At 45.4% G+C, this 27064-nt stretch overlaps 2 protein-coding genes across 8 annotated transcripts in view; both read left to right on the plus strand.

Moving 5' to 3' along the window:
- The window catches only part of ENTPD6 (ectonucleoside triphosphate diphosphohydrolase 6), a 39554-nt gene extending 38386 nt beyond the window's left edge, over positions 1 to 1168 (plus strand). For all 7 annotated transcript variants that reach the window (XM_043604733.1, XM_043604730.1, XM_043604735.1 and 4 more), the window contains one exon: positions 10 to 1168. In XM_043604733.1, coding sequence (XP_043460668.1) covers positions 10 to 108 — 99 coding nt within the window. In that variant the 3' untranslated portion in view covers positions 109 to 1168. The remainder of the gene's footprint in view (positions 1 to 9) is intronic.
- A 17933-nt stretch (positions 1169 to 19101) lies between these two features.
- The window catches only part of PYGB (glycogen phosphorylase B), a 59656-nt gene continuing 51693 nt past the window's right edge, over positions 19102 to 27064 (plus strand). The window contains exon 1 of the mRNA XM_043604738.1: positions 19102 to 19476. Coding sequence (XP_043460673.1) covers positions 19234 to 19476 — 243 coding nt within the window. The 5' untranslated portion in view covers positions 19102 to 19233. The remainder of the gene's footprint in view (positions 19477 to 27064) is intronic.

Below are 27064 nucleotides of genomic sequence, written 5' to 3' on the forward strand. Positions count from 1 at the left end.
GTTTTCAAGCTGACTCGGAAAATCAACAATGTTGAGACCAGCTGGGCTCTGGGGGCCATTTTTCATTACATCGACTCCCTGAGAAGACAGAAGAATCCAGCCTCATAGTGGCCAAGCTGCCCCAGCCATCCTTACAGAGCGGCTCCATCTCCATGAGAACAGACCTGTGTGGAACGCCTTGATGTGTTGGGAGGAAGCCACTGCTCGGGCTGCCACCCCTTTCCCTTTGGCCTTGCAGACCTGCCCCTGGACAGGCAGAGAGCTAGAACGTGACCAGGCCTAGTGTCTCCTCCTGCCTCAGCCCCAGGTGGGCAGTAAACCAGACAGGGCAAAGGGCACATGTCAAGTTTAGTATGACACAGGCACACCATCCCCCATCCCTCCCCTGTATGCAGGGTTGGGGTGACTGTAACGTGTTTCTGTGACAGGGGTCTTGTTTTGTTTCCCTGCCCCCGTCTGGTCCCTCCTCTCATCCCCAGGGTGGACCTCCACCTTCTCCCAAGAGACTTGGTCGGGAGGTTTTACAGGCTGTTCTGGCTGCTTTCAGGGTGGGCCAAGTGGCAACCACCATGTCCTCTGGGACAGTGAATTGGGCGGACCTGAATGCATTGGCCTCCTCTTTGGTTATGGACATGCGAGGTCATCCAGAGGTCTGTTTTCTCAGGTTCTTGGATGGCTTGAGGCAAGCTGATGAAGTTGGCCTTGTGAGTAGAAGAGGGCTGGGGGAAATACCTCTGTGTGTCCCAGCTCTTCAGAGGAGGTCTGAATGTGAGCATGACCTGCTTACAATATTTATGGCTGTGCTGTGTGAGTGACATCTCTGTTGTGTGGTGCTGGGTGTTTGTGTAGCAGCTGTGTTCTGAGCCCCAGTGAATGTATTGCTACCATGAGCCATTTGCAGCTGAGCAGTGTTGAAGACACACACCATCCCCCTGTGGGTCAGGTGGACTTCAGTCCCCAGAACTGCCTTCTTGAGGCTCTTCTGGGGTACAGGGCTATGCCCATTGTCTGGGGCCTCTGTAGGACACTGGCTCTGGGCCCTCTTGCATCAGGATGTGAAGTCTGTGAGACATAGGCCCTGGGGCCACAGTCGTTCTGCAGTGAATGTATGGTATATGGAATAAGCTGAACCTCATGTGTTCCACTCAAAATAAAGGGTTTACAAGGGTTTCTTCTCCAGTCACTCTTCTAGGTGAGCATCAGCAATGTTCATCCCCTGGTGGAAAAGCCCCTGAGATCCCTGTTTACTATAGTTGAAACAAAGAACTGTCCATGCCGGGTGACAGGTGGCACATTAACTCTTGTCAGTGTGCCTCATAAGGAGAAAACAGCAGAAGGGCATAGGGAGGCCATCCTCAGGCCATCATACATGCCCGTGGTTATAGGCGAGCCCCTTGCCTTCCCAGCAGAGCTCCCCTCTTCCCTGGGACTGTGACCCGCAGCCACGTGCAGTGTGGAGTTCTCAAGCAAATGCTGTGCCCCAGCTTGCAGTGTGTTCTCTGAGGATCTGGCTTTAATCTGGGACAGCTGGAAAGGGGTCGCATGCCAGACAAAGACTGGGTGTGAGCATAGGGTCTGGCCCCTCAACTACTTAGGGCCACTGCAGGACCAGGACCGATGTGACTGCTGAATGAGCCCATGAGTGGAGGCCTGTGTTGGGGAAAGGGCTCTGCAGAGAGCTACAGGAGGTTAGTTTTACTCCTTACCTCCAAGAGCCCTTCGTCCCCAGGGGTGGAGGCAGGGAGGGATCGAAGTGTAAAACCTTTGATCTTGAAGTGCTGTGCCCACGGAGATGGGGGAGCAGTTACCCCCTTTTCTGAACGTCCTGATTCTGTGGTCTGATCGTCACTGGCCCAACTTCAGAAGGCTGGTGGAAGACCCAGTACAAAATCCACTGACAAGATAAGGTTAATCACCCTCTGCCCAGTGGTTTCCCCAGAATTTAAACCCTGGGGCAGAGGTCTGGAGGTGTGCATATGACATAAGCAGAAAAAGACAAAGAAGGGAAGGTGTTTTACCTAAATAAAAAGCCACATTTGGGCTACAGCTAGGAAACCTTCATTTGAAAAGGGCAAGAAAATCCAACTACCAGCACCTCACCATCCCTGCCTTGGCAGGGTTTCCCCAGCCTTTTCCTTCTATAATATCTAACAAGTTAAATATTTAAGGAACTTCCAGAGGCCATGATCAAATGTGTATGAAGGTAAAGGTGAAAATTGATTTGGTCCATTTATAGGTTAGTGATCTCACATCTGAAAAAGTGGCAACAACTGGAAGTTTCCCAAAAGATCACCAAATAAGTCATGGAATATTTTTAGTTCCAGCAAAGTACACAAGTCATTTTGCTGTGTCTTTTGTGATTATAAAGTAGGCTTTGTTTTTTAAAAAAGAAGTAACTACATATGCACCTCCTAACATGTAAAAGTCAAACTACAGATACAGTAAGAATTTTGTTCCCTCTGGTGTGCCCCACTTCACATAAGCCGTGTGCATCTATGTGCTCAGATCTTTCTAGCACGTCCCACACACCACCTCCTGCCCACATGTCCTGTACTTTCCTGTTCTCACTCAGAACAGCTACACTGTTGATGCACACTGAGCTGCCTCAGTCCTCCAGTGGCTGGTGTCATCCATATGTCTGGATGACAGGACCCCCGGCATCAGGTTGTTTCCAGTACCACATCCATACGTGAGCCATGCTGACATTGCCAGATCCAAAGGCAGGAATGTTTTAAATTGTGACCATGTCGTCAGGTGGTAATTTTCCTGTGCACTGGCCTAATTCATGTCATATGTATGTCTAAGAGCATTTCTTTTTCTGTGAAACATCTGTCCATGTCCTGTGCCAATTTTTCTGAGAGATTGTGGTAATTCTCTTACTAGAAGAATGTTTATACATTAGGGAAATTAGTCATTGTGACAGAATGTGTGGCAAGTTTGTTCCCATTTTATTACTTTTTGAATTTATGGTGTTTTTTTCAATGCACAGTTTTACTGTTTTTATGTATTTAAGTTTAACTGATTTATATTTTTATATAGACTTATGATGACTTCCAGGTTTTGTGTCATAATTAGAAAGGCTACCCCACTGGGATAGTTTTCAAAGTTAACCAACAGTGTTGTTGTTTTTTATGGTTTTCATTTTATTACTTTAAGAACTCCCAATATATACTTATGAATACCCTCAGGCACAGTAAATCATTATTTCAAGGTGGATTTTATTTTTAGAACCATTTCAGAGTCCCTGAAAGGCAAATGTGATGTTCAAACTAGGGTAATACCATTTTGGGATAAAATCAAGGCTGGCAATAAGGTAATGAGCAATCCCAGAAGTGTGCAGAATCATAGCAGTGTCAGGAAGAGTCTCCCAGGAAAGCCACACTGTGTGTGCGGTTTCTGGTAAGGTTGTTTTAATGACTTGTTTGGAGAGCATGAAGTGTGAGGAATGATTGAAGTCCCTGGAGCAGTTCATCATTGTGGAGGAAAACTCTTCTCTGCTCTCCACTCAGCCTTCTACTCTTGGTACTTTTCTCTGATGCTAGATGTGTCAGCAATACTCCCACACCAACTAGGTGGCCTACAACTCAGTTCTGACACTATCTACCTGGAGTTAGTGCAGACCACACAGGTGAAGGGCTCAGTCTTATAAGACTACCCCCACCCCTGCTTCAGGTACCAGTCACAAATCCAGGTTGTCACCTGTGCTTCTGAATAACTGGCTCTAAGTCAGTGGTTTTCATGACCCTCTCCTCAGATTTGATAATTTGCCAAAGAGGCTCACAGAATTCAGGAAAAACAGTTGACTTACTCTTGTTGATTTATTGCAGAGAATAGATGGAAGAGACATGTGGGGCAGGACATAGGGGAAGGGTCCAGAGCTTCCGTGTCCTCTCTGGGCATACCACCCTCCTAGCACCTCCACATGTTAATTAAACCAGAAGTTTAATTAAAGCAAGCAACTCTTGATCTCAGGATCTCTAAACCCCTACTTGGGATTTTTTATGGAGGTTTTATTATGTAGGATTGATTAAATAATTGACCATTAGTAATTAGGTCAACCTCCAGGCTCTCTCTCCTCCAGAGGTCAGGGTGGGGGAGGCTGAAAGATCCATCCTTTTGATTGCATGGCTGTTTCTCCTTGGCAACTGTCCCCCTTCCCGTGGTCACCTAGGGGCTTTCCAGAAATCACCTCATTAACATAGACTCAGGGGTGGTTGAATGAGCTTATGGGACCTGGGACCAAAGACCAAACATTATAACAAAAGATGCTCCCATTGCTTTTATGACTTAGGAAGTCCCCCTAGGGTTTAGGAGCTGTGGGGCCAAGAGCAGGGATGAAGGCCAAATCTGTGTTTCCTATTACGAATCACAAAATCACAGTACTGGAAGAGGCTTTATGGCCGATGGGAATCTGACAGCATCTTCAATATTGTAAGGATTGTGAGATCCTGGACTTGCCTCTGTTGCTACAGAGGCCAGAGCTTAGACACATGGGCACAAGTTACAGACCATTTTCAGGTTTCTAACAAGGAAAGATGTCCTAAAAGAAGATAGGCTCTCTGTCATATACATCCCCACCCTTGCCAGCACTCAAGGGTACTCAAGAAGGGATCCCTGTCCAGATAAGAGGTCATATCAGGCACTTCCAAGGCCTCTTTACTCTCAAGATCCTTGAATGCGCCTTGAAAATTATCTTGAAAGTTATGAGCAGGTAAGCATACTTACACATAATGTCCCTCAGTTTTGAGTTGAAATAACAATGGCCTGTGTTGTGGAGTGTTTAGGTCAGGCATGGAGCCAACTGCTTTTTGGAATAGCAAGTGATTGCACTTTCATGGCAGCGCACGGAGCACCGACTGGTCAAGGGGCCCTAAGGACTCAAGGTCAGCAAGTAAAGAGTGAAGGTCCCCACCCAGACCCAGATCCAGAGGCTTCCAAACCCCAAATTAGTGTGCCACATTGCCTCCAAAGTTAGAGGTGGTAGAAGATTAATTTTTCCTCCTTACATTCGGCCTTGCATGAAGCTATTTATCAAAAGCAGCTCTCTCCACTAAGGAATCCGTTATCACTGTAATAATGTGTTTTGTGATATTTAGAAAAGTAGTTAAACAGTCAAAATTAAAACTAGCTCCAGGCCTAACTGCCTCGTTATCATTTTGACAGCCTGATTCCCACTTTTCTGTGTTATTGATTGGTGGATAAAGGTTTCCGCTTAAGAGCTTAAGTGCAGCTCTGTAAATCTTTGTGTCTGCCTCAGGATTTACATAGCACAGAGCAGACATCCCCCTATATGGCATCTTGTCTTGAGAAGCCTCTAAAGGTCAGCAGAGCTCCAGAGCCTCATTTTAAGGCATGGAACACAGCAGTGGGATGGCTCCAAACAGCTTCCAAGGTGTTAGGTGCTCAAAACAGCTGTGTGGTTCCCCAGATCCATCTGGAGGTCTGCTAGGGATCAGATGGTTTTGCAAGTAAAAATGCCAACACTCAGAGGCCTACAGTGCTCATCCTAAAGCAACAAGGAGAAGTGGGAATGTAAACCAAGGTTTTCAGCTTTCCGGGGATGAAGAGATTTCTAGGACTCTCTATACATTGGAATATTATTTGGCAGTAAAAATGAGGTACGGACACATGTTGCGACATGAATGAACATGGAAAACATTAGGCTAATAAGTGAAAGAAGCTAGATACAGAGATCACATATTGCATGATTCTGCTTACGTAAAATGTCCAGAATAGGCAGCACCATAGTATGGCAAGCAAAATTTGTAAACATTGCAAAATGATCACCATGGTAAGTCTAGTTATGATCTGTCATCATACATAGGTAAAAAAAAATTTTTTTTTGCAATGAGGACAATGCCGTATTATTAACTGTAGACAGTGTGCTATACATCACATTCCCATGACTTATTTTATAATTTCTTGACCATCCTTGCCCATTTTGCCCACCCCCTACCCCCTGCCTCTGGCAACCACCTATCTGTTCTCTGTATCTATGAGCCCAGGCTTTTTTGGTTCTGTTTTTTAGATTCTACCTATAAGTCAGATCATATGGGACTTGTCTTTGTCCGACTTAGGATAATACCCTCAAAGTCCATCCATGTTGTCACAATGGCAAGAGTCCATTTTTTTATGGATGAATAATATTCCATTATAGATAATATGCACAGACAGATGTACACACCACATCTTCTTTATCCATTCATCCACTGATGGACACAGGTTGTTGCCAGATCTTGCCTATTGTAAATAATGCTGCCAGGAACATGGGGTATATATATCTTTTTGAGTTAATGTCCCTGTTTTCTTCAGATAAATACCCAGAAGTGGAATTGCTGGATCATCTGGTAGTTCTGTTTTTAACTTTTTGAGGAGCCTCCATACTGTTTTCCACAGTAGCTGTACCAGTTTACATTCCCACCAACAGTGCAAAATGGTTCCCTTTTCTCCATGCTCTCTCCTACACTCATTATTTCTTGTCTTTTTGATAATAAGACAATATCAATCTGTCATCCTGACAGATTTGAGGTGATGTCTCATTGTGGTTTTGATTTGCATTTTTCTGATGGTGACTGGTGAGGATCTTCATGTGTCTGTTGGCCATCTGTATGTCTTTGGGAAAATGTTGATTCAGATCCTCTATCATTTTTTAATTGGATTATTTGTCTTTTTTGCTATGGGGTTGTATGGTTTCTTTATATATTTTGGATATTAACACCTTATCAGATATGATTTGCAAATAATTTCTCCCATTTAGTAGGTTGCCTTTTTGTTTTGTTGATGATTTCCTTTGCTGTGCAGAAGGTTTTGAAAGACCAGTACACTGTAAGTTATAAGACATTGAAGGGAGAAAATGAAAACACAAATGGGAAGATATTCCATATTTATGGGTTAGAAGAATCAATACTGTTAAAATCTCCATACTACCCAAATCAATGTACAGATTCAATGCAAGGCCTATCAAAATTCCTCACAGAAATAGAAAAAACACGGGCGCCTGGGTGGCTCAGTTGGTTAACGTCTGATTTCAGCTCAGGGTATGATCTCACAGTTAGCAGGTTCGAGCCCCATGTTGGGCTCTGTGCTGACAGCTCAGAGCCTGGAGCCTGCTTCAGATTGTGTGTCTCTTTCTCTCTCTGCCCCTCCCCCACTCACACTCTGTCTCTGTCTCTCAAAAAACTGAATAAACAAAAGAAATTTTAAAAGAAAAAAGTAAATAGAACAAACACTCCTAAAATTTGTACAGAAACACACAAGAACCCAAACGACCAAAGCAATCTTGGGAAAGAAAAACAAAGCTGGAGAACAAAGCCCTTATTTCAAACTGTATTACAAAGCAGTAGTGATCAAAACAGTTTGGTATTGGCATAAAAACAGACACATAGATCAATGGAGCAGAATAGAGAACCCAGAAATAAACCCACAATTGTATGGTCAATTGATCTATGACAAAAGAAACAAAAATATACAGTGGAGAAAGGACAGTCTCTTCAATAAGTGGTGCTGAGAAAATTGGACAGCCACGTGCAGAAGAAAGAAACTGGACCATTATCTCACACCATACACAAAAATTAACCCAAAGTGTATTAAAGAACAGAAGACCTGAGACCAGAAAACTAGGTGGTCAGCTCCTTGGCATGGGCCTTGGTGATGATTTTTGGATCTGATTCCAGAGGCAAAGGCAACAAAAGCAAAATAAACAAGCGGGGCTATATCAAACTAAAAAGCTGTTGCATAGCAAACAGAATCCTCAACAAAATGGAAAGGCAACCCTTAGACTTTTTCCTGTATTGTCATGGTGGCCCCTTAGACCTTTGGGCTAAGAGAAAATCCCCTTCCTGGGGAGGGGTCAGGTCTGCTCCCAGATATCTGGTGAACCCCTGGGTCCTGCAAGTTCTGAGTTTCTGGGGAGGGTCTCTTAACTGCCTACTGAGTAATAAAAGGCTACCTGAAAGAAAGCAGGAGAACTGAAACACCCTGAGAATAGGGATACTGACCTTCCCTTCCCATCCTCCAAATTTCCTTGTGGAGCCAACAATCCTCTTGTTTACTCAATGGGAGTGCCTGGCCAGGACTCCACCCAAGCCAAACAGCAAGGTTAAACTGTCAGCAAAGCAAATAGGCTTTCTGCAAGACTTCTTCACTTCCCTCTTAGATGGAGTCTTCACAGTTGACTCAAAGCTTCAGCTGGAATTCCTTTACACAAAGTGAATTTCAGAAGGAATTTGGTGCCGCCTCCTTGAGGTCTAGACTTGCAAAAGGCTGCCTGCATGATGGAAGCTGTGTTTGGTATTTAAGATCTTCTAAGCTTTTACTTCTGACCTAGTGAATTTTTTAAAGAATAATTTTGTTGAGGTATATATAGTAGAATGTACAGATCTTAAGTATACAGTTCAAACAATTTTGGCAAAAACAGCCATGTGGCCCATACGCTTATTCTTTCACCACAGAAAGTCCCTAGACAATCCCCCCACCCTTGGCACCTGGCAACCACTGTTCGGATTTCCATCACAACACATAACTTTTGCCAGTTCTGGAACTTCATCTAAATGGAATCATACAGTATGTGCTCTTTTGGGTCTGGCTTTCAGCTCAACATGTTTGTGAGATTCACCCATATCAACATGCAGATCAGTAGTTTATTTCTTTTTGTTGTTGAGTAGTAGTCCATTATTTCGATATACAACACTTTGTATCCTCCTTTTCCTGTTGATTGCCACCTGGGCTGTTTCCAATATGGGGTTTAATAAGGCTTCTGTGAACAGTCTTGCACAAATTATTTTGTGGAATATGTTTTTACTTCTCTTGGATGAATACAAGCATACCTCATTTTATTGTGCTTTGCTTTATTGTACCTCACAGACAATGCATTGTGCGTGTGTGTTTAACAAACTGAAGGTGTGTGACAACCCTGCACTGAGCAAGTCCACTGGTACCATTTTTCCAATAGCATTTGTTCACGTTGTATCTCTATGTCACATTTTGGTAATTCTCACAATAATTCAAAAAAAATTGTTAAATTTGTTCTGATCTGTGATCAGTGATCAATTGACTCACTGACAGCTCAGATGATGGTTAGCATTTTTAATTGAGGTACATGCATTTTCTTAGACATCATGCTATTGCACACTTAATAGACTACAGTACAGTCTAAGCATAACTTTTATATGCATTGGGAAACCAAACAATTCATTTGACTTGCTTTATTACAGTATTCACTTATTGTGGTCTGAAACCAAACCTACAATATCTTCAAGATATGAACTAAAAGTGGAATGGTTGATTCATATGGTAAGTGTATGTTTAAGTATAAGAACCTGCCAAATTGTTTTCCAATGTGAATTACCATTTACACTCCCACTAGCAGTGTTCCACATCCTCATCCACACTTGGTACTGTCTGTCAGTCTTTTTAATATTAGCCATTCTAGCTGGTGAGTTCTGGTACCCTCTGTGGGGTTTTTTTGTTTGTTTTTTTAAATACTATTATTTATTTTTGAGAGAGTGAGCAGGAGGGTGGGGGGGCAGAGAGAGAGGGAGACAGAGGATCCGAAGCAGGCTCTGCATTGACAGCAGAGAGCCAGATGCAGGGTTTGAACTCAGGAACAATGAGATCATGACCTGCGGTGAAGTCAGATGCTTAACTTACTGAGCCACCCAGTGTCCTACCTCACTGTGGTTTTAACATGCATTTCCTTGATGTGATGTAATGAATTTTAAAGAGGCTTCAAGAATCCTACCTAGGCCAGCCACATCTCCTGCCCCCCGCCCCCACCCCCACCAGTCCACTTTGGCTGCCACACTGAACATAGATCCACTGGGATCCACAAGTATAAGGCAACGCTAGGGACACACTCCAGGTCAGGGGCAGCACACTCTTGGTTAGAGGCAGATAGTGAATACTTCAGTCTCTGCAGAACATATGGTCTCTGTCCCATTTGCTCAGCTCTGCTGTGGAAGTGTGAAAGCAGCACTTAGACAAAATGTAAATGAATGACTACAGTTGCATTCCAATCAAACTTGATTTATGGATGCTGAAATTTGAATTGCATATAGTTTTCATGCATCATGCATTATTATTCTTTTGATTTGTTTGATCACTTAAAAATGTAAAAGGTAATCTTAGCTTGAGGGCCATACAATGGCTGAGGACTGCTGTTTGCTAATCCTGCTCTAGGTAAGCAGAGGCAGTCAGCTCAGAGGCAGCCCTAAGCCAGGCAGGAGACTCACTGAGGGCCTGGTGCCCATGGGATAGAGGGGCAGTATCCCACTCCTCCAGTCAGGGACCCTGAGGGTGAGGGGCTAGGATGCCGTCCACTGAGGGAAAGGCTGAAAGGGGCAGCAGAGCGAGAACCAGAATGGGAAGGCCTGTAAAGCCTGGCTGTGTGTCCTTCACAGACCCTCTCAACAACAAAGTCAGCCCCAAGCTCCACAATTCTGGGGATCCTCCCCACCCTCACCTCAGTTCTGACACTCCTGCTTCTGTCTGGCCCCTTTGGAATCAGACATGTCAGAAAGCTGACCCCCTGTAGTCTGGTGCCTCCTATCACCTTGCCTGCCTATCAGGTCCTACTTTGGGCTAGCCCCATGCTCGCCAGAAGACCTGCCAGGGACTTGCTGACACTGGCCTAGGAAGGTTGCCCAGTTGGGGTTGGGGTTTATAGGAGCAGTTCTGGGCTCAGCCCTCCCCTGAGGAAGGGTCCAATTCTGCAGCCTGTGTAGGACTGTTCTGGGGAGCATTTGGGAGGCAGGAAAGCCCATTAGGAAACTACAGCAGGAATCCTAGCAAGAGAACCCAAAAGAGCAGCTGAGGATGGGTAAAAGGAGTCTAGAACCACAAGGAACAACACAGCTGGAGGCCTCAGACTTGCTCTTGGAGGACCAGTTCCTGAGACAGTCCTTGGGAGCTTAGGGGAGAATGTGCCCACCAGACCTGTGTGGCATTGCTGCCTGATCTGGAAGCAGGCAGGAAGCTCCTGGCCTAAAAAAGGATCTGGAGCCCTACTGGCTGCGCAGGGAGGACAAGGAAACAGGAAAAGCTTGGGAAGAAGATGATGGAAGGTCATGGGCAGCACAGTGTAAACCCCCCCGGGCCCTGCCCCCAAGTCTGTGGTGTTCACCACACCCACAGATATTCCCCACATGGGGCTGGCTTCTAGTGAGCACACAATGAACTTTTACACTTGTTCACACCATACTGCAATAGCTTTGTCAGATCCCACAGACTCATATCGTCCCCAGTTGTATCCACCCCTAAAATTCAACTACCATTCTTAGGGCTGATGTTCTAGAGGTCTGCCTGTCCTAGAATATCATGTAAACAGAATCATACAGGATGAGCTCTAATGCCGATTACTGGGTATGGCTGATCATTCTCAAGGGCTGGGCTGCAGACTGTTCAGCTGTGGGAATATGCCACAAAGTACCCCAGAGTTAATGGATATTTGCATGGTTTCCAGTCTGGACTGTTTTGAATAGGGCTGTTTTGAACATTTTTGTGCATGTCTTTTGGTCAGCATAAGCATTCATTTCTGTTGGGTATCTCTTTTGGACTAGAATAGCTGGTTCAGAGCAGGTTCAGTTCTGGTTCAGAGTTTATTTAATACTACCAGGACACTTGGCTGGCTCAGTCTGAAGAGCATGCGACTCTTGATCTCAGGGTCATGAGTTTGAGCTCTATGTTGGGTATAGAGATTACTTAAATAAACTTACTACTACTACTACTAATAATAATAATAAAAGAATACTACCAGATTTTCAAAGTACCAACCTGCCAGTGCACTTGTTGATGTAGAAACTACAGAGGCCAATGAGATGAGATCAAGGTCAGTGGGAGCAAGACTGAAGCCAGGGCCCCAATATGGCCCTGAAGAACACCAGCAGTGATGTTAGTGGGTGTAGACCTGAGGTTGCTGGTAACAGTGAGTAAGGGGTCCCCAAGCCCATAGGAACCAGGTGACTCTGGGTTTGGGAAGGAGGAACAAGAGCAGAGGGGTAGTGAGACAGTCTCATGGCCTGGAGAAGAGAAGAGATGCCAGCAGGAGTTCGGACCACAAGTCTAGGACCTCATCCTCAGCTCTGCACGTCAAGAAACTCAGCTAAATCATTCATCCAGGGGTAAGAAGACGGCAGCAAATTGCCATATAGCAAGTCTTAGGAGATGCCAGTTAAGAAACAAATAATTTGATGTATTTATGGTGTGGCATACCTGGTCCCCCAAAAGGTACTAGTTGTCCCTAACAGCCCATAGGTATGCTCACTCAGAGTCACAGCACAGCCTGGAAACTCCAAGTCAGAAGAGATAGTTGGATGTACTGGAGGGACACTTACATCCAGCCTGGCTGCCTTGAGGAACTGCCCTTCTTCCCTCCCTGCTCAGGACAGCAGCAAGGAGTGGGAAATTGTTTCTTCAAAACCCCCTTTCCAGTAATTTCCATCATTAAAAACTCTGAGCAGTGCTTATTATGCCTTAAGGCCTTGCCTCTTAGGGTGCGTTCCCAGAACCTGGGGGCCTGTTTGAAACGTAGACTGTAGGGGCGCCTGGGTGGCGCAGTCAAGCCTCTGACTTCAGCCAGGTCACGATCTCGCGGTCCGTGAGTTCGAGCCCCGCGTCGGGCTCTGGGCTGATGGCTCAGAGCCTGGAGCCTGTTTCCGATTCTGTGTCTCCCTCTCTCTCTGCCCCTCCCCCGTTCATGCTCTGTCTCTCTCTGTCCCAAAAATAAATAAAAAACGTTGAAAAAAAATTAAAAAAAAAAAAAAGAAATGTAGACTGCAGCCACACCCCAGACCTGCTGTATCAGAACCTGCCTTCTGACATGACCCCCCAGATGATTCTTGTGTACCTTCTAGGAAGCACCACCTGAGGGGCCTGCCATAACTGTTACCCAAGTGAGACAGTCCTCTAAGAGGTGTGCCCCCACATGACGATGTGGAGATCTGACTCAAGGAGCCCTAAAGAATAATGGAGCCCTCTACCCTACCCTCTTATGGGATTTTTATACAGTTTATCCCACAGAAAGCATCCTGAAATTCCTCTCTGGTTGGCTCCCAGTCTCCTTCCAGCCCCCTTTTCCATTCCCCACCCACCACCTTTGTGTTTTCTGTTGGGTTTGGAGCACACCAGCCAGTGGCCTGAGTTGTGCACAGCAGGTGTTAGGAGTGCTGGAGACTTTAGGAAGTTCACCCAGTGGTGGAGTAGGTGCAGGGGATCAGGCCCCCTCCTCTTGCAGCCTGAGGGGAGCTGGCCTAGCTCGGCCCCGCCTTGAGTCTGGCTCCTCCTCAGCCTACCCCACTCCAAGGGCAGCACATGCATTGACAGGACCTCTTGTTTTTCAGGGTGACTTTCACAGTTATCCCTCATTTTACATTAATTGAGGCTGTGCAGAGACAGACTTTCTCACTGTGAGCTTAACATATTCCCTGGAGATAGGTAATGCAACAACCAGGCCTGCCTATGGACTGGAACCTTCTACTGCATGCAATGTCAGGAGGTCTTTGATAAGTGACAGGAGTGATACTGAGGACCCTGATCCTCTAAGTGCTGATTTCCTCATGGGGGTCTGACCCTGAATAAGCAGGAGTTGGTGGGTGCAGGTGTGTACTTGAGACTTGCTCTCCTCACGCCTGGCCCTCTGAGCTCTCCAGGCTGATGGTTTGCCTGGCCCCATGGCTGAAACCATGGTGCCCCAGCTCATTCCAGTACACCAGAAAGTCCATCCAGTACTCAATTACAAAAACTGTAAAGGCTTGTCTGATTCAACCCCCTCAAAGTGGGGTAATGTTTCTGGCTTGGAGGATGGCAGGGCAATGGCCCTGCCTGGAGTGTGACCAACTTCCTCTCTTTAACGTGTTCACCACTCTGTCCCTCACCAACCCCTGTCTGTCTGTCACCCTCCCTTCCAGGAGGAGGGCCCCAGAGTAAGGGGAACATCCCAAGCTGACTCTTGCTGGCTTTAGAGCCCATCTCATAATCACTTAAGTAACAGACCTTAAAACTGGACAGCTACATGCAAAAGAATGAAACTGGGCCACTCTCTTACACCAGACACCAAAGTAAATTCAAAATGAATTAAAGCCCTAAATGTGAGACCTCACACCATAAAAGTCCTAGAAGAGAGCACAGGCAGTAAGGTCATCAGCTGTAGCAACATTTTTTTCTAAATATGTTCTGAGACAAGAGAAACAAAAGCAATAAGAAACTTTTGGGCCTACATTAAAATAAAAAGCTTCTGCACAAGGAAGGAAACAATCAAAACTAAAAGACAACCTAGTGAGTAGGAGAAGCTATTTGCAAATGACATATCTGATAAAGGGTTAGTAGCAACACCCAAAAACAAATAATCCAATTAAAAAATGGGCAGAAGACATGAACAGACATTTCTCCAAATAAGACATCCAGATGGCCAACAGACACATGAAAAGATGCTCAACATCACTCATCATCAGGGAAATACAAATAAAAACTACAATAAGATATCACCTCACACCTGTCAGAATGGCTGAAATCAACAACACAAGAAACAACGAGTATTGGCGAGGATGTGGAGAAAAAGGAACCTTCATGTACTGTTGGTGGGAATGCAAACTGGTGCAGCCACTGTAGAAGACAGTATGGAGGTTCCTCAAAAAGTTAAAATTAGAACCACCATATGATCTACTGGGTTTTCCCCAAGGAATATACTAAAACAGTAATTTGAAAACGTGTATGCAGCCCTATGTTTATTGTAGCATTATTTATGATGGCCAAATTATGGAAGCAACCCAAGTGTTCATTGATAGATGAATGGATAAAGAAGTGGTGTATATATACACAATGGGATATTAGCCAAAAAATAATGAAATTTTGCCATTTTACAACATGGATGGATCTAGAAAGTCTAGTGCTAAGTGAAATACAGAGAAAGACAAATACCATATGATTTCACTCATATGTGGACTTAAGAAACAACAAAAAAACAATACAGAAAAACTCTTAAATACAGAAAACAAACTGGTGCTTGCCCAGAAGGGAACTGGATGGGGGGATGAGTGAAATAGGTGAAGGGGATGAAGACTACACATCATGAAGAGCACTGAGTAATGTATAGAATTGTTGAATCACTATATTGTACACCTGATACTAACATAACACATATATGTTAAAAAAAAATTTAAAAAGAAGTAGCAGACTCCAAGCCAAGCTGAGCATGAGATAGTGTCCTGCTTGAACACACCTGAAAGCCCAGCACTTCTGACACACACTGGGGGACTCCACAGTGCATTAATGTCATTCCTACTAGGACAGCGCCTTGGTTGCTGGGTTAGAAAGGCTGCCTGGGGCAGAGATCCCCACATTTGCACACACACACAAAATTGGCTGAGAAGTTATACAGTTGGAATCATGGATTTGGGGCTTTGGGAATGTGCTTAAAGGGAGTTCTGGTCAGCAAGTCTGGGAAACTGCCTTAGCTGTTATCTGTGCCTCTATTAGTTGGGTAGGTGTCTTTACTATATTACCATGACATTCATAGTATACTATGTTATATTCTATAAGTGATATTGTGTCTTTCTCAGTGCATTGAATCAGAAAGCACATAGTATCATTTTGTCCCCTTATTGGTGATGCCAGGTTGGATCACTTCATGAAGATTTCTCCACTGTAAAGTGCCTTCTTTTTTTTTTTAACTATTAAGGTAATCCGTGGGTGATACTTTGAGACTGTGTGAATATCCTGTTCCCTTACAGCCTTTGTCTGATAGTCCTAGCATCCACTCCTACATTTATTTGGTATTCTGCAGAGAAGAGCTTCCTTTCTTTCTCCTCACCCCCATTTTATTTCCTTTTCATATCACTCCGGTCTCATAGATTTTTTTTAAAAACAATGTGTTCCAATACATTATTGTCACTGTATCTGTTACATACCCCAGTGAAGGAAGAGCCCCAATTCCACAATACCATTCTAGCTGGTGGTCTTAATTGTACTGAGGTTTACTATTACTGACCTCTCACAAATAATGCATTTATTGTTTGCCTCCCATTTCCTGAAATGCCAGGCCTTTGTTAATTTGCAAATATTTTATTGACCATCACAGATTGGCCAGTGGTGTTTCTGCGGTCCCCAGCAGTCTCTATCCTTGGCTTGAAGAGTCTCAACAAGGGCTGGCGGAGCTTCCAAGACACTGACTTAACCAACATTTATTGGTTGAGACACTCAAGAAGTTTAAGTAGACCAAAATGTCTGTCTGTGTGTTTTCCACACCCAATTTCTTCTAATTCCCACAACATTTCATTCCACACACAAGGACATCTTTTGTCTCTGTTTCCAAGGCAGGGAACTAGCTATAGACAGTCTTAAATACCTGCTTGAAAGCACTTAAAAGGTAATTTATCTCCAACATACAAAATAGCTCATTACAAAAAATAACTGAACCTGGATCAATATCCATCACTTCTTAGTAAATGAATATTTAAAGAGGTCTCCCCAAAATAGAGCACCGGACAGACTATAACAAAGTGGGCTGACTGGCCTCATGATCTTCTCCCATTAGAAGAGCAAGTACACTGGTCTGGTCACAGCTAAGACCAGGCTGCCAGAAAAACAGTCCTTTTCGTTGAAGGAGCAAAGCTGAGCCCACTTTCTTTTTTGTCTGTTCGGAAGCTCTACAGTTTTGTTCGAAGATCCAAATTCCTCATCAATGCTGACCGGGCACCTTGACCTAGCTCCCCACCTCTAATCTGAATCTACCCATTGGTTGTGTTGGCAAGGAAAAAATATTTTCCTCTACCCATCTCAAGTTCCCCATGTGGGCCCCTGTAAATTTGGCTGGCCAAAGACAGATTAACAAGAGAAAAAAAAAAACCCACATAAGTTTATTAGGATGTGCAGCACATACTCTCGGAAGTACCACAGATGAGTGACTCAAAGGGGTGGTTAGAACTTGAATTTATATATCGTCCTAGGCTAAAACAAGGAAAGGGTTTGAGGCTTTTAGCCAGGGAGGCAAGTTTTGGGAAGGTAACCAGAAGCATGGTAACCAAAGTTGTTTAGTAAGGTTCTATAGTCAGACCTGTCAGGAGAGGAAAGCTCTCTACAAATGGAAGTATGTTTTTAAATGTGAATTTCCTTTACAAAAGGAAAAAGTGTGCCCTGTTTTAAGAGCTTTTCCTGCTTCTGTTGTTACTCTGTGGCCTTTGGCTCAAGATAATCTGTAGACCAAAGAGGCATTTTGGGGGGTGGCACATTCTCATACCCCCTCAGCTGCTCTCTTTGCCCTACCTACACTGGACTTGCTATTTTGTGAACTGTCCAAGTGGGTACCTACTTCAGGACCTTTGTATTTGCTCCTCCCCCAGATTCATTACTCATTAATATTTTTTTAGTTTCAACTCAGATATCATCTCCTGTCACTGGCTACTTAATGTGCTTTTCTTCACAGCACTTATAACTATATAAAAATTCCTTATCTCAGGGCCCCTGGGCAGCTCAGTCGGTTAAGCCTCCGACTTCGGCTCAGGTCATGATCTCACTGCTGGTGAGTTAGAGCCCCGTGTCAGGCTCTGTGCTTATAGCTCAGAGCCTGGAGCCTGCTTTGGATTCTGTGTCTCAGTCTCTCTCTGCCCCTCTCCCACTCTCTCTCTCTCTCTCTCCTTTCTCTCTCTCTCAAAAATAAATAAACATTAAATAATTTAAAAATTACTTATCTGAAAATGGCTGAGATGACCATGGGGTTTATTTATCCATTCCAGTGATATTGGTGGCCACCTGGAACAGGTGAGTGTGTGCATAGGTGGGGCAGACAGGGCATTCCACATTTATTGTCCCCCGAGGAGTATGCAGCTAGAGGAGAATCCAGGTAAGAAGATAACTTTGGAAGCATCACACTAGAAAGTTCCTGCACCTAGACTTTCATGACCTCTCCTGCAGGCAAACTTGACCTCCATGTACATGGAGAATCTTTATTGCTCATCAGTCTAAGACCACCAAGTGCAAACCTGCAAGTGGCTCAAAATCAGGTTTACTGACCCATTGCAATGAAGTAACTGCAGGCGGTAAGACCGTGGGGCAATTTCAAGAACACAGGAAAAGCCAGAGTTTATGGGGTTTAGGGGAAAGGGGTCAAGGTGAAACTCTAATGAAGCAGTGTTCCCACAGGCTCAGAGCAATGCAGGGCTGCGTGCAAGGTGGGCCCAGGCACAATTTCTTTGGGAACTCCCGTGTTAAGCAGGTGTGGGTAGCTGTGTCCAGGAACCCCTTAAGTGAGGCACACACCTAGGTGGAGTGGAGGAGGCGGCGTCTCTGTCACAATGACCCGGATCCTCGGCTAGAGTGGGGTGTTTCCTTCTTCCTGACGGTATTTAAAGGGCAAAGTGAGGGCCTGTGATTTAGGGAATAAAATTTCTCTGAGTAAGCAGCGGTGGTCCCTCAGAGGGGTCATTGTAACCCTTCAGGGCTGCAGTGCCCCTGGGGAGTGCTGTCTCCTGCTCATCAACCAGCCTGTCATCTCAGTCGGAGGGTCGCAGGAAGGCTGGCACTGTCTCAGTATTAACAAAGTTTTACATTCTTAGCTGGTGTTTTCAGAGCCACTTCGCCCCCGGTTCAGGAGACTGAGCCCACCAGGCGATGGCGATTGCATTTCTAGCATGTACCCGGTTTTCCTTCCCGTTTATCAGGCCTTGGCCGCACCCCAACACCCAGGGAACTCCGGGCTGGGGTAGCCGGTAACTCTGACTGGGCGAGGGACGCCGGCCCCAGAAATCTGCAAAGCTGCGATAGCAGAGTCCCCCTCATGACCCTGGGGGGCAGAGAGAGAAAAGCAGGACAGAGGTTCCGACTCCCGAGTCCTCCTGCTCCTTCACTCGCGTCCCCCCAAACTGGGCTTGGCTATCTTGGGGACAGACCCCCGCTATTGGTTGGCCTGGGCAGGTCACTTCATCTTCCACACCTACAAAAAGGCACGCCCCTGCCAACGTCCAAGGACTTAAAGCCTTTGCCCGCTGCCCTGCCCTACCTCTCCCGAGGCCCCGTCCCCGGAGACCGCCCCCCGTCTCTCGGAGGCCCCGCCCCCGAAGACCGGCCCTTCCCCCCTGCGGCCCCGCCCCTCTTCTCAGGAGTTCCCGCCCCGACGCAGCGCGCAGGCGCGGCCAGTGCCAGCCCTACGGCGCCGCAGTGACGGGCGCCAGAGCCGCCGCAGCATCCTCGGTGTTGGCGTTGTCTTCCCTGGTCTGCCTCTCGTCTTCCTCCTCCTCTGACCGCGCGATGGCGAAGCCGCTGACTGACAGCGAGAAGCGGAAGCAAATCAGTGTGCGCGGCATTGCGGGGCTGGGAGACGTGGCCGAGGTGCGGAAGAGCTTCAATCGGCACCTGCACTTCACACTGGTCAAGGACCGCAATGTGGCCACGCCCCGCGACTACTTCTTCGCGCTGGCTCACACGGTGCGCGACCACCTGGTGGGCCGCTGGATCCGCACGCAGCAGCACTACTACGAGCGCGACCCCAAGGTGAGGCGGCCCGAGGGAGGCCGGGGTCGCCTGCCCAGGGTCACTGCGCTCGTCCTGCCGTGCCTGCTGCCCCACCCCGGAAAAGGGCAGCCCTTGTGCCGGGCCTCTCGAGACACGGGCCCCTGGGAAGAGACAGCAGAGCGATGCACCTCTCCCAGAAAGACGCACGTAGGGCCTGTGTTGGCGGAGTGTCTTTAAATTGAGCACGGCCACCCTCTGTGTGCACCCGCAGCCCATCGGTGGTCCACGCCGGTGAGAATAGCTTTGGCTGGGGTCACGTCTCCCCCACCGCCTTCCCCTGGGGCGGTTAGCCAGCTTTACACAGACCTGGCCCAGTACTTACCACCCTACCACCCCGGGCGCAAAGCGGATCCGGGTTGTCCTCTACGGCAGACAGTGTAGGGTATTGTCTACACTCGGGGCCCCGGGGCGCCTAGCCTCCTCTTCCTCTGTTTAGGCCCCAGTCCACAGTCCTTTTGCGCAAGGAGCTCGGTCTTGCAGGGGTCTCCTGTTCCCCGGCGTCTCCTGAGCCCAGGAGTCCTGGCGGAATTTTCCAGCCTGTTTCTAGCCGTGTGCTTCGGTGATGGCTGCAGAGTCGGTGCTTCCTCCTCCCCTGACTCCGCCCCCCACCTTTTGGGGATTTTTTTTGCAGCAGAGTGTGAGAGAAAAGGAGACTGGAACCGGGCCTGGGCGGTTTTGTGTTGGAAGGGGGTGAGCTCAGTCATCTGCAGGGGATTGTGGGCTTTTTTTTTTGGCTAGGCATTGATCGGAAGAAAATCATTGAGGATGCCTGCTAAAGCAAGGGTCAGGAGCTCAGAAGAAGCCCTCAAAGAAGTCTCTGTCTTTGGGGTTTCCACACCTCTCTTGAAGAACATTGTTGGGTTAAAGTTCATGGAGATTAAGTAATCACGGAGGTTGTTACTTTTCATATTTTGCAGAAATTTGTTTATGGCAGAAAAATACTAAATACACACAAAAAAAGTCACTGATGTGACTCCATTACTCTCAACCATATTAAAATGAAGGTGTATGTCCTTTCAGATCATTTTCTATTCTTAAATACAGGTACACATTTTAAAAAGTATATTGCGTATACAACTTTGTGATTTTTCTGTTTCATTCATTGACATTTGTAACTTTTTCAACAGCTTTCCAAGTTAGTAAGTATCATTGGTAGTTGGATAGGCCTGTCATAGTCTTGGCCATCCACCTGCTGCCAGTTTGTTTGGGTGTTTTTACTTGCTCTTGACCACAGAGAATTTTGTCCTTTCTACTATACTAAGGTAGAATGACTCCTGAAGAAAGGATACACTTGCAGGCCTGAAGCCAGTTTGCAAAGATTTGTTTTGCAGTATCCATATAGGCACTGTATAGTTGCTTTGTTGATATTATTTTAGAGTATTTTCATGAGGCATTAAAAAATGTTTAATAGTTGTTAAGAGTGAGATCATTGCTTTTCCATACTTACTGTGGAGCACTCTTTTTTCTAAAACAGAGATGGTAACAAGGACAGAGTTGTTAGAATACCAGCGAGGCTTCTTCACATTTAGTATGCAAGACAACATAGAAATGGCACCAAGTGGCTAAAACAGGTTTTTAGAACAAGGGCTTAGGATGTCTTTGCCAGGGAAACTGGCCAAGAGGCTGTGGCTCCCCCAGAATTCCCTGCTGATGGCAGAGCTCTGATTTGCAACATCGGTGTTGTCAGTGTAAGTGGACGACAAGGGTACAGCTTTGCATGCACATTCAAGGACATTTCTCTGGACCAGAACACACCTCAACACCTTGGGATTCCTCTTAGAGTGTTTATGTATAATTAGATCCTGAAAAGAACAGTGATGGGCTCAGGGATTATGGAAATGACCTTTCCTGAACAGAATTAATACCTCTAACAAAACTGGTTTCCTGATCGTCATTGAAAGGTCTGAGTTTTGATTGCCTGCTGTGGTGGCTACAGGCGGAAAATTTTCTGTCTAGAGAAAATTTCTTTACAAACCACACAGCCTGTAAGTGGAAAGTTGTTTGCCTGTTCTGGGTAGGAAGGCCATTTTAAAATGGAAAATTGGAATTTAAGTGTTTCAGTCTGGCTAATTCATGTTGAAAAATAAGCTTCTCTCCTTTTTCTGCAGAAGTGTTATTTTGCTTGTAATGGACCAGAAATAAGCCCCACAAGGGTCCGAGCCTGACAGGAGGTAGGCTCCCGATAAAAATCCTGCAGAGCTTCACCCCAGCTTGGGGATGACCTCAGGAATTTGTCCCACTGCATTCTGACTGGGGGAGCCAGATGATCTATATTTAATACATTAGCGTGCTTTTACTTGACTTTTTGTCTTTCAAACAATTATGGAAGTTCGTATGATTATTGGAAGAAAAATTGGAAAACAGAAAAGCCAGAAGGAAAAAATTAACTGTAATCGCAACACCTAGTAAAAACATGATAAATGCTATAAACATTTGTGTTCTACATCTTTTTTTCTACCTTGGTAGAAACGCTGTTTTTATTACAAAAATAGTATCATGCTGTACCTCTTGTTTCAGAACCCTTTTTGGCCTTCTGTTTTTGGTAATAGCAGAAACAAATGAAACGCAAATGCTCAGGGAAAGATTTTTCAGGCAACTGGCCTGGCAAATCAAGTAAAAAACAAAAACAAAAACAAAAAAAACTAAAATTGAGAGGTTGGTGTTTGGCAGGAGATAGCACTTAGTTCTAAAGATGGTTCAAGGATTCTCTGAAGTGATGGCAAGGTGAGGAGTCTGGGATAAAACTCCAGAGCTGGAACTCCACTCTGAATTCAGGAATAGAAAAGAGATGGATGGAAAGAAGAAAAAAAAAGAGAGAGAGAAGAGATGGATGGTGAGGGATGGCTCATATGAGTCCAAGCTCCTTTTAGTCCTAGCTTTACTATGCAGTTTATAAGACCTTGGACTTGGTTGGATTTCTTAACCTTTCTTGGCCTCAGTATTTTCATCTTAAAAATGACAGGGGTGGAGGGTGGTAGTTCATTTCTGAGGTTCTTTGCCATTCTAAAAAGTTGTGGCTTTGTGTTTGCTTATAAAATGTTTCCATTTTATGCTGACATTCCATCTCTATCCAAAAAGAATTGAAGAATGCCTAAGCAAGGCATGACACAGAAGGTTCAGATTAATTGAAGACCTCAAAGAGAAAGTTGGAGCCAGGGAATAAGAGTAGGGAAACAGGTTGCATTCAAGGACAATGTCAGGACACAAAGTGCAGACATAAGTTCTGGCAACCAGAGCAAATGGCAGCTCATGTCTACTTATGGGAGTCATGGGATCTCTGTGATAACTTCTAGAATGGGCAGGTGTGAGATATCTTCTGTGGGACTTTAAAGTGGATAATACACAATGTGGACAGCTGGCCTACTGCATCCCTATAATGGATGGGATAGTCTGTTTATTATGGCTCTTTCCTGTAAACTCATGGCATAGCCACAATAGTAGATTAAGGAAAATAATAGTGCACCACTACCACCATGGGGCCCAAACTGCAGTCTTAAATATTTCAAATAAGATAATCATAATGAATACAATTAATCTTACTGTTTGGCTGGACCCTGGAGTTAAAGGAAGAAGATCTAGAGCAGTGTTTTTGCAGCCTTGTCTGCCCATAGCCCCGACTTACAAGATTTTGTTTTAATTAGTGGTGAGACCAGCCACCGGAGTCTTTTTAACACACTGAGTTTTGATATGTTTCCACTTGTCTTGTGAAGTTGACCTTGTATCCCATGGGCAAGCTTCCCTGACACCAGATAGCTCAATTATTTTCCCTGGCTAGAAGCTTGACAAGGGACAGATGTTTTGTGTTGCTGATTAACCTGACAGCTCCACAAGTGGAAGGTAAGGTTAAACCATCACTTTATGAGATTAAGGAGCCTCTCAGAGTGTGAGCCATGGTTTTTCATAGTAGACAGTTTGGCCTCTCAAGGGCTGTGATGGTTTATTTACTGCATCAACTTGGCTGGGCCACAGTGCCCAGATATTTGATCAAATACTATTCTAGATGTTTCTGTGAAGGTGTTTTTTAGACGAGATTAACATTTAAATTAGTGGACTTTGAGTGAAGCAGATCACCCTCCACAATGTGGGTGGGCCTCCAGTCAGTTAAGACCTTAATAGAACAAAGACTGATTACCCCACCCCCCACATCATCCCTCCTCAGCGGGAAGGGATTATGCCAGCAGACTGCTTTGGGACTCCAAATGCAACTCCTCCTTGTATCTCCAGCTTGCCAGCCTGAAAATCCATGAGATTTTAGTCTCAGACCTCCACAACTGTGTGAGCCAGTTCCTTAAAATAAATCTGTATATACATATCCTGTTGATTCTGTTTCTCTGGAGATCTCTAATACCCAGGTGCCATGGAGGCTGCAGGGACCCTTTGTATTTTTATGAAATAATCATAACTGACCTCGCATTTGAATCCTAGCCTTTTTTTTTCTCCCAATGTTTATCTATTTTTGAGAGAGAGATAAAGTGTGAGTGGGTGAGGGGCAGAGAGAGAGGCTGACACAGAATCTGAAGCACAACCTCCAGGCTTCAAGCTATCAGTGCAGAGCCTGATGCAGGACTTGAACTCATGAACTGTGAGATCATGACCTGAGCTGAAGTCGTATGCTTAACTGACTCAACCTCCAGGTGCCCCCCAGCCCTTTTTAAATGAGTTTTTACAAAATTATATTTTATATGACTTCAGACTTTTAAATATTGCAGGAATAATACAATAAATTCCCATTCTTCATGCAGATTCCCCAAGCATTAAACATTTTAACACATTTGTCCCTTTCTATACATATTAGTACATTTTTCTCTGAACCGTTTGAAAGTAAATTGCAGACTTGATGCTCCTTTACCCTTAAAAATTTGAGTGTGTACTTCCAAAAATCAGGGAGACTCTCTTAGACAAACACTGTGAACAATTAAACCCAGGACATGCACATTGACATGGTGCTGTCACCTGCAGATCTCATATAGCTCTGCCAGTTGCCCGACTAATAAGAAATACAAATAAGAAAATTGAGAGAACTTTATGTCTTTTCGGATTATGCCTAATTTTTCATTAAACAGACCAGAGCTTTAAGCCATTTAGAAACCTGCACATTCTGAGACATGAAACAAGTAATCAACAGACAATAGCTGGCTTGTCTTCTACCTTATACAGAATGGTGTTCTTAGGACACGGTAAAGGGAAGAGGCATGAACACAAAGTTAGCAAGGTAATCAGACCACAGAAGAGTTTGGTTAACTCCTTTGACAGGATCTCTGGGATTAGGAATTATATGTGATTTCAGTTCTAGCTGAGTGTCTTCTTGGCCATGAAACATCATTTAAAATGAAAGGTGAAAGAAGCTCAGGGTGAAAATGCTTACTAATACCACACTAGTTATAAATATACTTTGACACAGTCCAGGTCACTTAACATAAATTGATTAGGCTCTGGCTTCTCTGGCAGTGATAAGACTTCTGTGATTGGCTCGGGGATGGGAGTGGGGAGACATTTTGTAGAGCTTAACAACATGGAAGGCAGGAGGCAGAGGATTATAAAAAAAGTTATATCATGGAGTGCAAAATAAATTTGTTCCCTGAAGAGCTGAGTGATCTCTGTGATCCCTATAAGTTCTCAAACTCTATTATTTTATTATATTTTACATTTTCCAAATTGACTTTGAGCAAACAGGCCTGTGTTCTAGTCCTAGGTACCAGTACCTAAAGTAAAAAAGGAAATCCGTGATCCACGGAATTTCTGCCAGTTACTCACCAGAAGCCAAATTTCCCTGTCACTTAATTCTAAAAGAACATGCTTGAGTGTGGCTCCATAGGTTGGGAGTATAAGAGATGTGGTAGAAAGTGTTCAGCATCCTTACGGCAAACATATTAGTGGTTTCATAAAGCTGTTGTCGGTGCGACCCTCCAAAAAGCCCCTCAGACACAGCAGAATGGGTGTGAAGCAGGATGGCCAGTGAAGACAAGGAGGAGCCTCAGCTGTCTAGCAGGTGAGAAGGCTGATGCCCCCTAGCAGTCCCCTCACTAGGCTGGCAAGGGCAGGGCTGCCCTGGTGCCTTTGGCGAGGCTGGGGAGCTCACCAGAACTGGCCCTATGTTGGGCCAGTGGTCTCTGTTCCTGTGTCCTGTCCAGGCCAGCTCTGTCTGGCAGGGAGCTGGTAGTCTGTGGGCGCCACTGTGCCTGCTCAGTCACAGCGAGATGGCTGGCACGTTAAAACATAACATAGAATCTGATAGACAGGGGGAGTGTTGCTGCCTTTTCCTGGGCACAGGATGACACGTCACTGGCCAGATCCACCTGTAGAAACAGGTTCTTCTCTTGATGAAAACAGTTGCATCAGTCTGTGTTTTGTTGCCCTGAGTGCTGGAGTTCTTTCTTTCCTTTTCCTGCAGAGTGTTCAGCACTTTCTGTTAAACAAAGACTCTAAATAGCCTTTTTGGAGAGGGAAGAGAAATTGGAGGTCTCTGAAAGTCCAGTTCTGTTCATGAATCTCCATTGTATAAAGAGCAAAATGAGGCTCTACCTGTTGCTTTTAAGCTCCAGCTCCACAATTCGAGTTCCTTAACTCCTAAGATGTCTTAGGAGAAGACTACTATGTTAACATGTGTATTTGCGTTGGTCATCTTTTCATCTCTTCATTTTGAGGAAGGAGTTTCTTTTGTGCTTTTCTGTGATGCTTTTGGTGTAGACTTTGCATGTAGTAAACCCAATTAAAAAAATTTAAGGCTGCCTCTAAGCCTCTTAACGTGTGTTAACAGTCATATTGCAAGAAGGGACCATACAAGAAAGGTCAGCAGCCCAGTTCACACCCCAGGCCACAGGCCCCCAGAACTGCTGTAGAGGGTTTAAGGGGTCCTTGTTGCTCTCATGCTGAAGGAGGGGAGTGTCAGGTTCTTTGGCCAGAGTTCCTTGATTTGGGAGACCCTGTCCACAGTTGCACAGATGGTGGTGGGAGAGGCCGGGAGTGGGGTGAGAGGGATGGAAAGAGACTGGGCAAAGCCTGGGTTGGCCTTGGGCCTGCAGTAGCAGCAGAGTTTGGGGACACTGAGGAGCTGGCCCTTTGCTGGTGAGCCCCCTGTGCTTTTTCTTGCACCAATCCTGTGCCCTCATTTGGTTCAGTCCAGAATTGCCATCCTGTTAATTAGGTTCCATCACTCTCCTGAAAATCTGGCCCAGCAAGGGGACCAACATTGCCTGAGTCCACAGCTAGCCCTGTGTTAAACCCCAAACTAGACATGGTATTTCTCAGAGAGGTGAAAGGATCCAGGCCACCCTGCTGGCCAGGCCAGGAACCAGGATTGGACCCCAGCGTGCATGGTTCAAAAGTGTGTGCATCTCCTTCGGCGGCCCCTCTGGCAAGCCTTCTTCAGTTTAGTTTTACTCTAAACCATCTTAAGGAAACTGAGGAAAACAAATTCAACACATTTGAGGAAACTATAAAAATTCTTGGAACAAATCACACAGCAACAACAGACACAGGCCAGAGTGCAGGGCTCTGGCTGGGTGGGTGTGCAGCAGTGCCTAACCTAGAGCTGACCATGGCCAGTCTTTGGGTGGGTGCTGTCCAA

Source organism: Prionailurus bengalensis, chromosome A3 (assembly GCF_016509475.1).
Source record: "Prionailurus bengalensis isolate Pbe53 chromosome A3, Fcat_Pben_1.1_paternal_pri, whole genome shotgun sequence".
NCBI classification, from domain to species: Eukaryota; Metazoa; Chordata; class Mammalia; order Carnivora; family Felidae; genus Prionailurus; species Prionailurus bengalensis.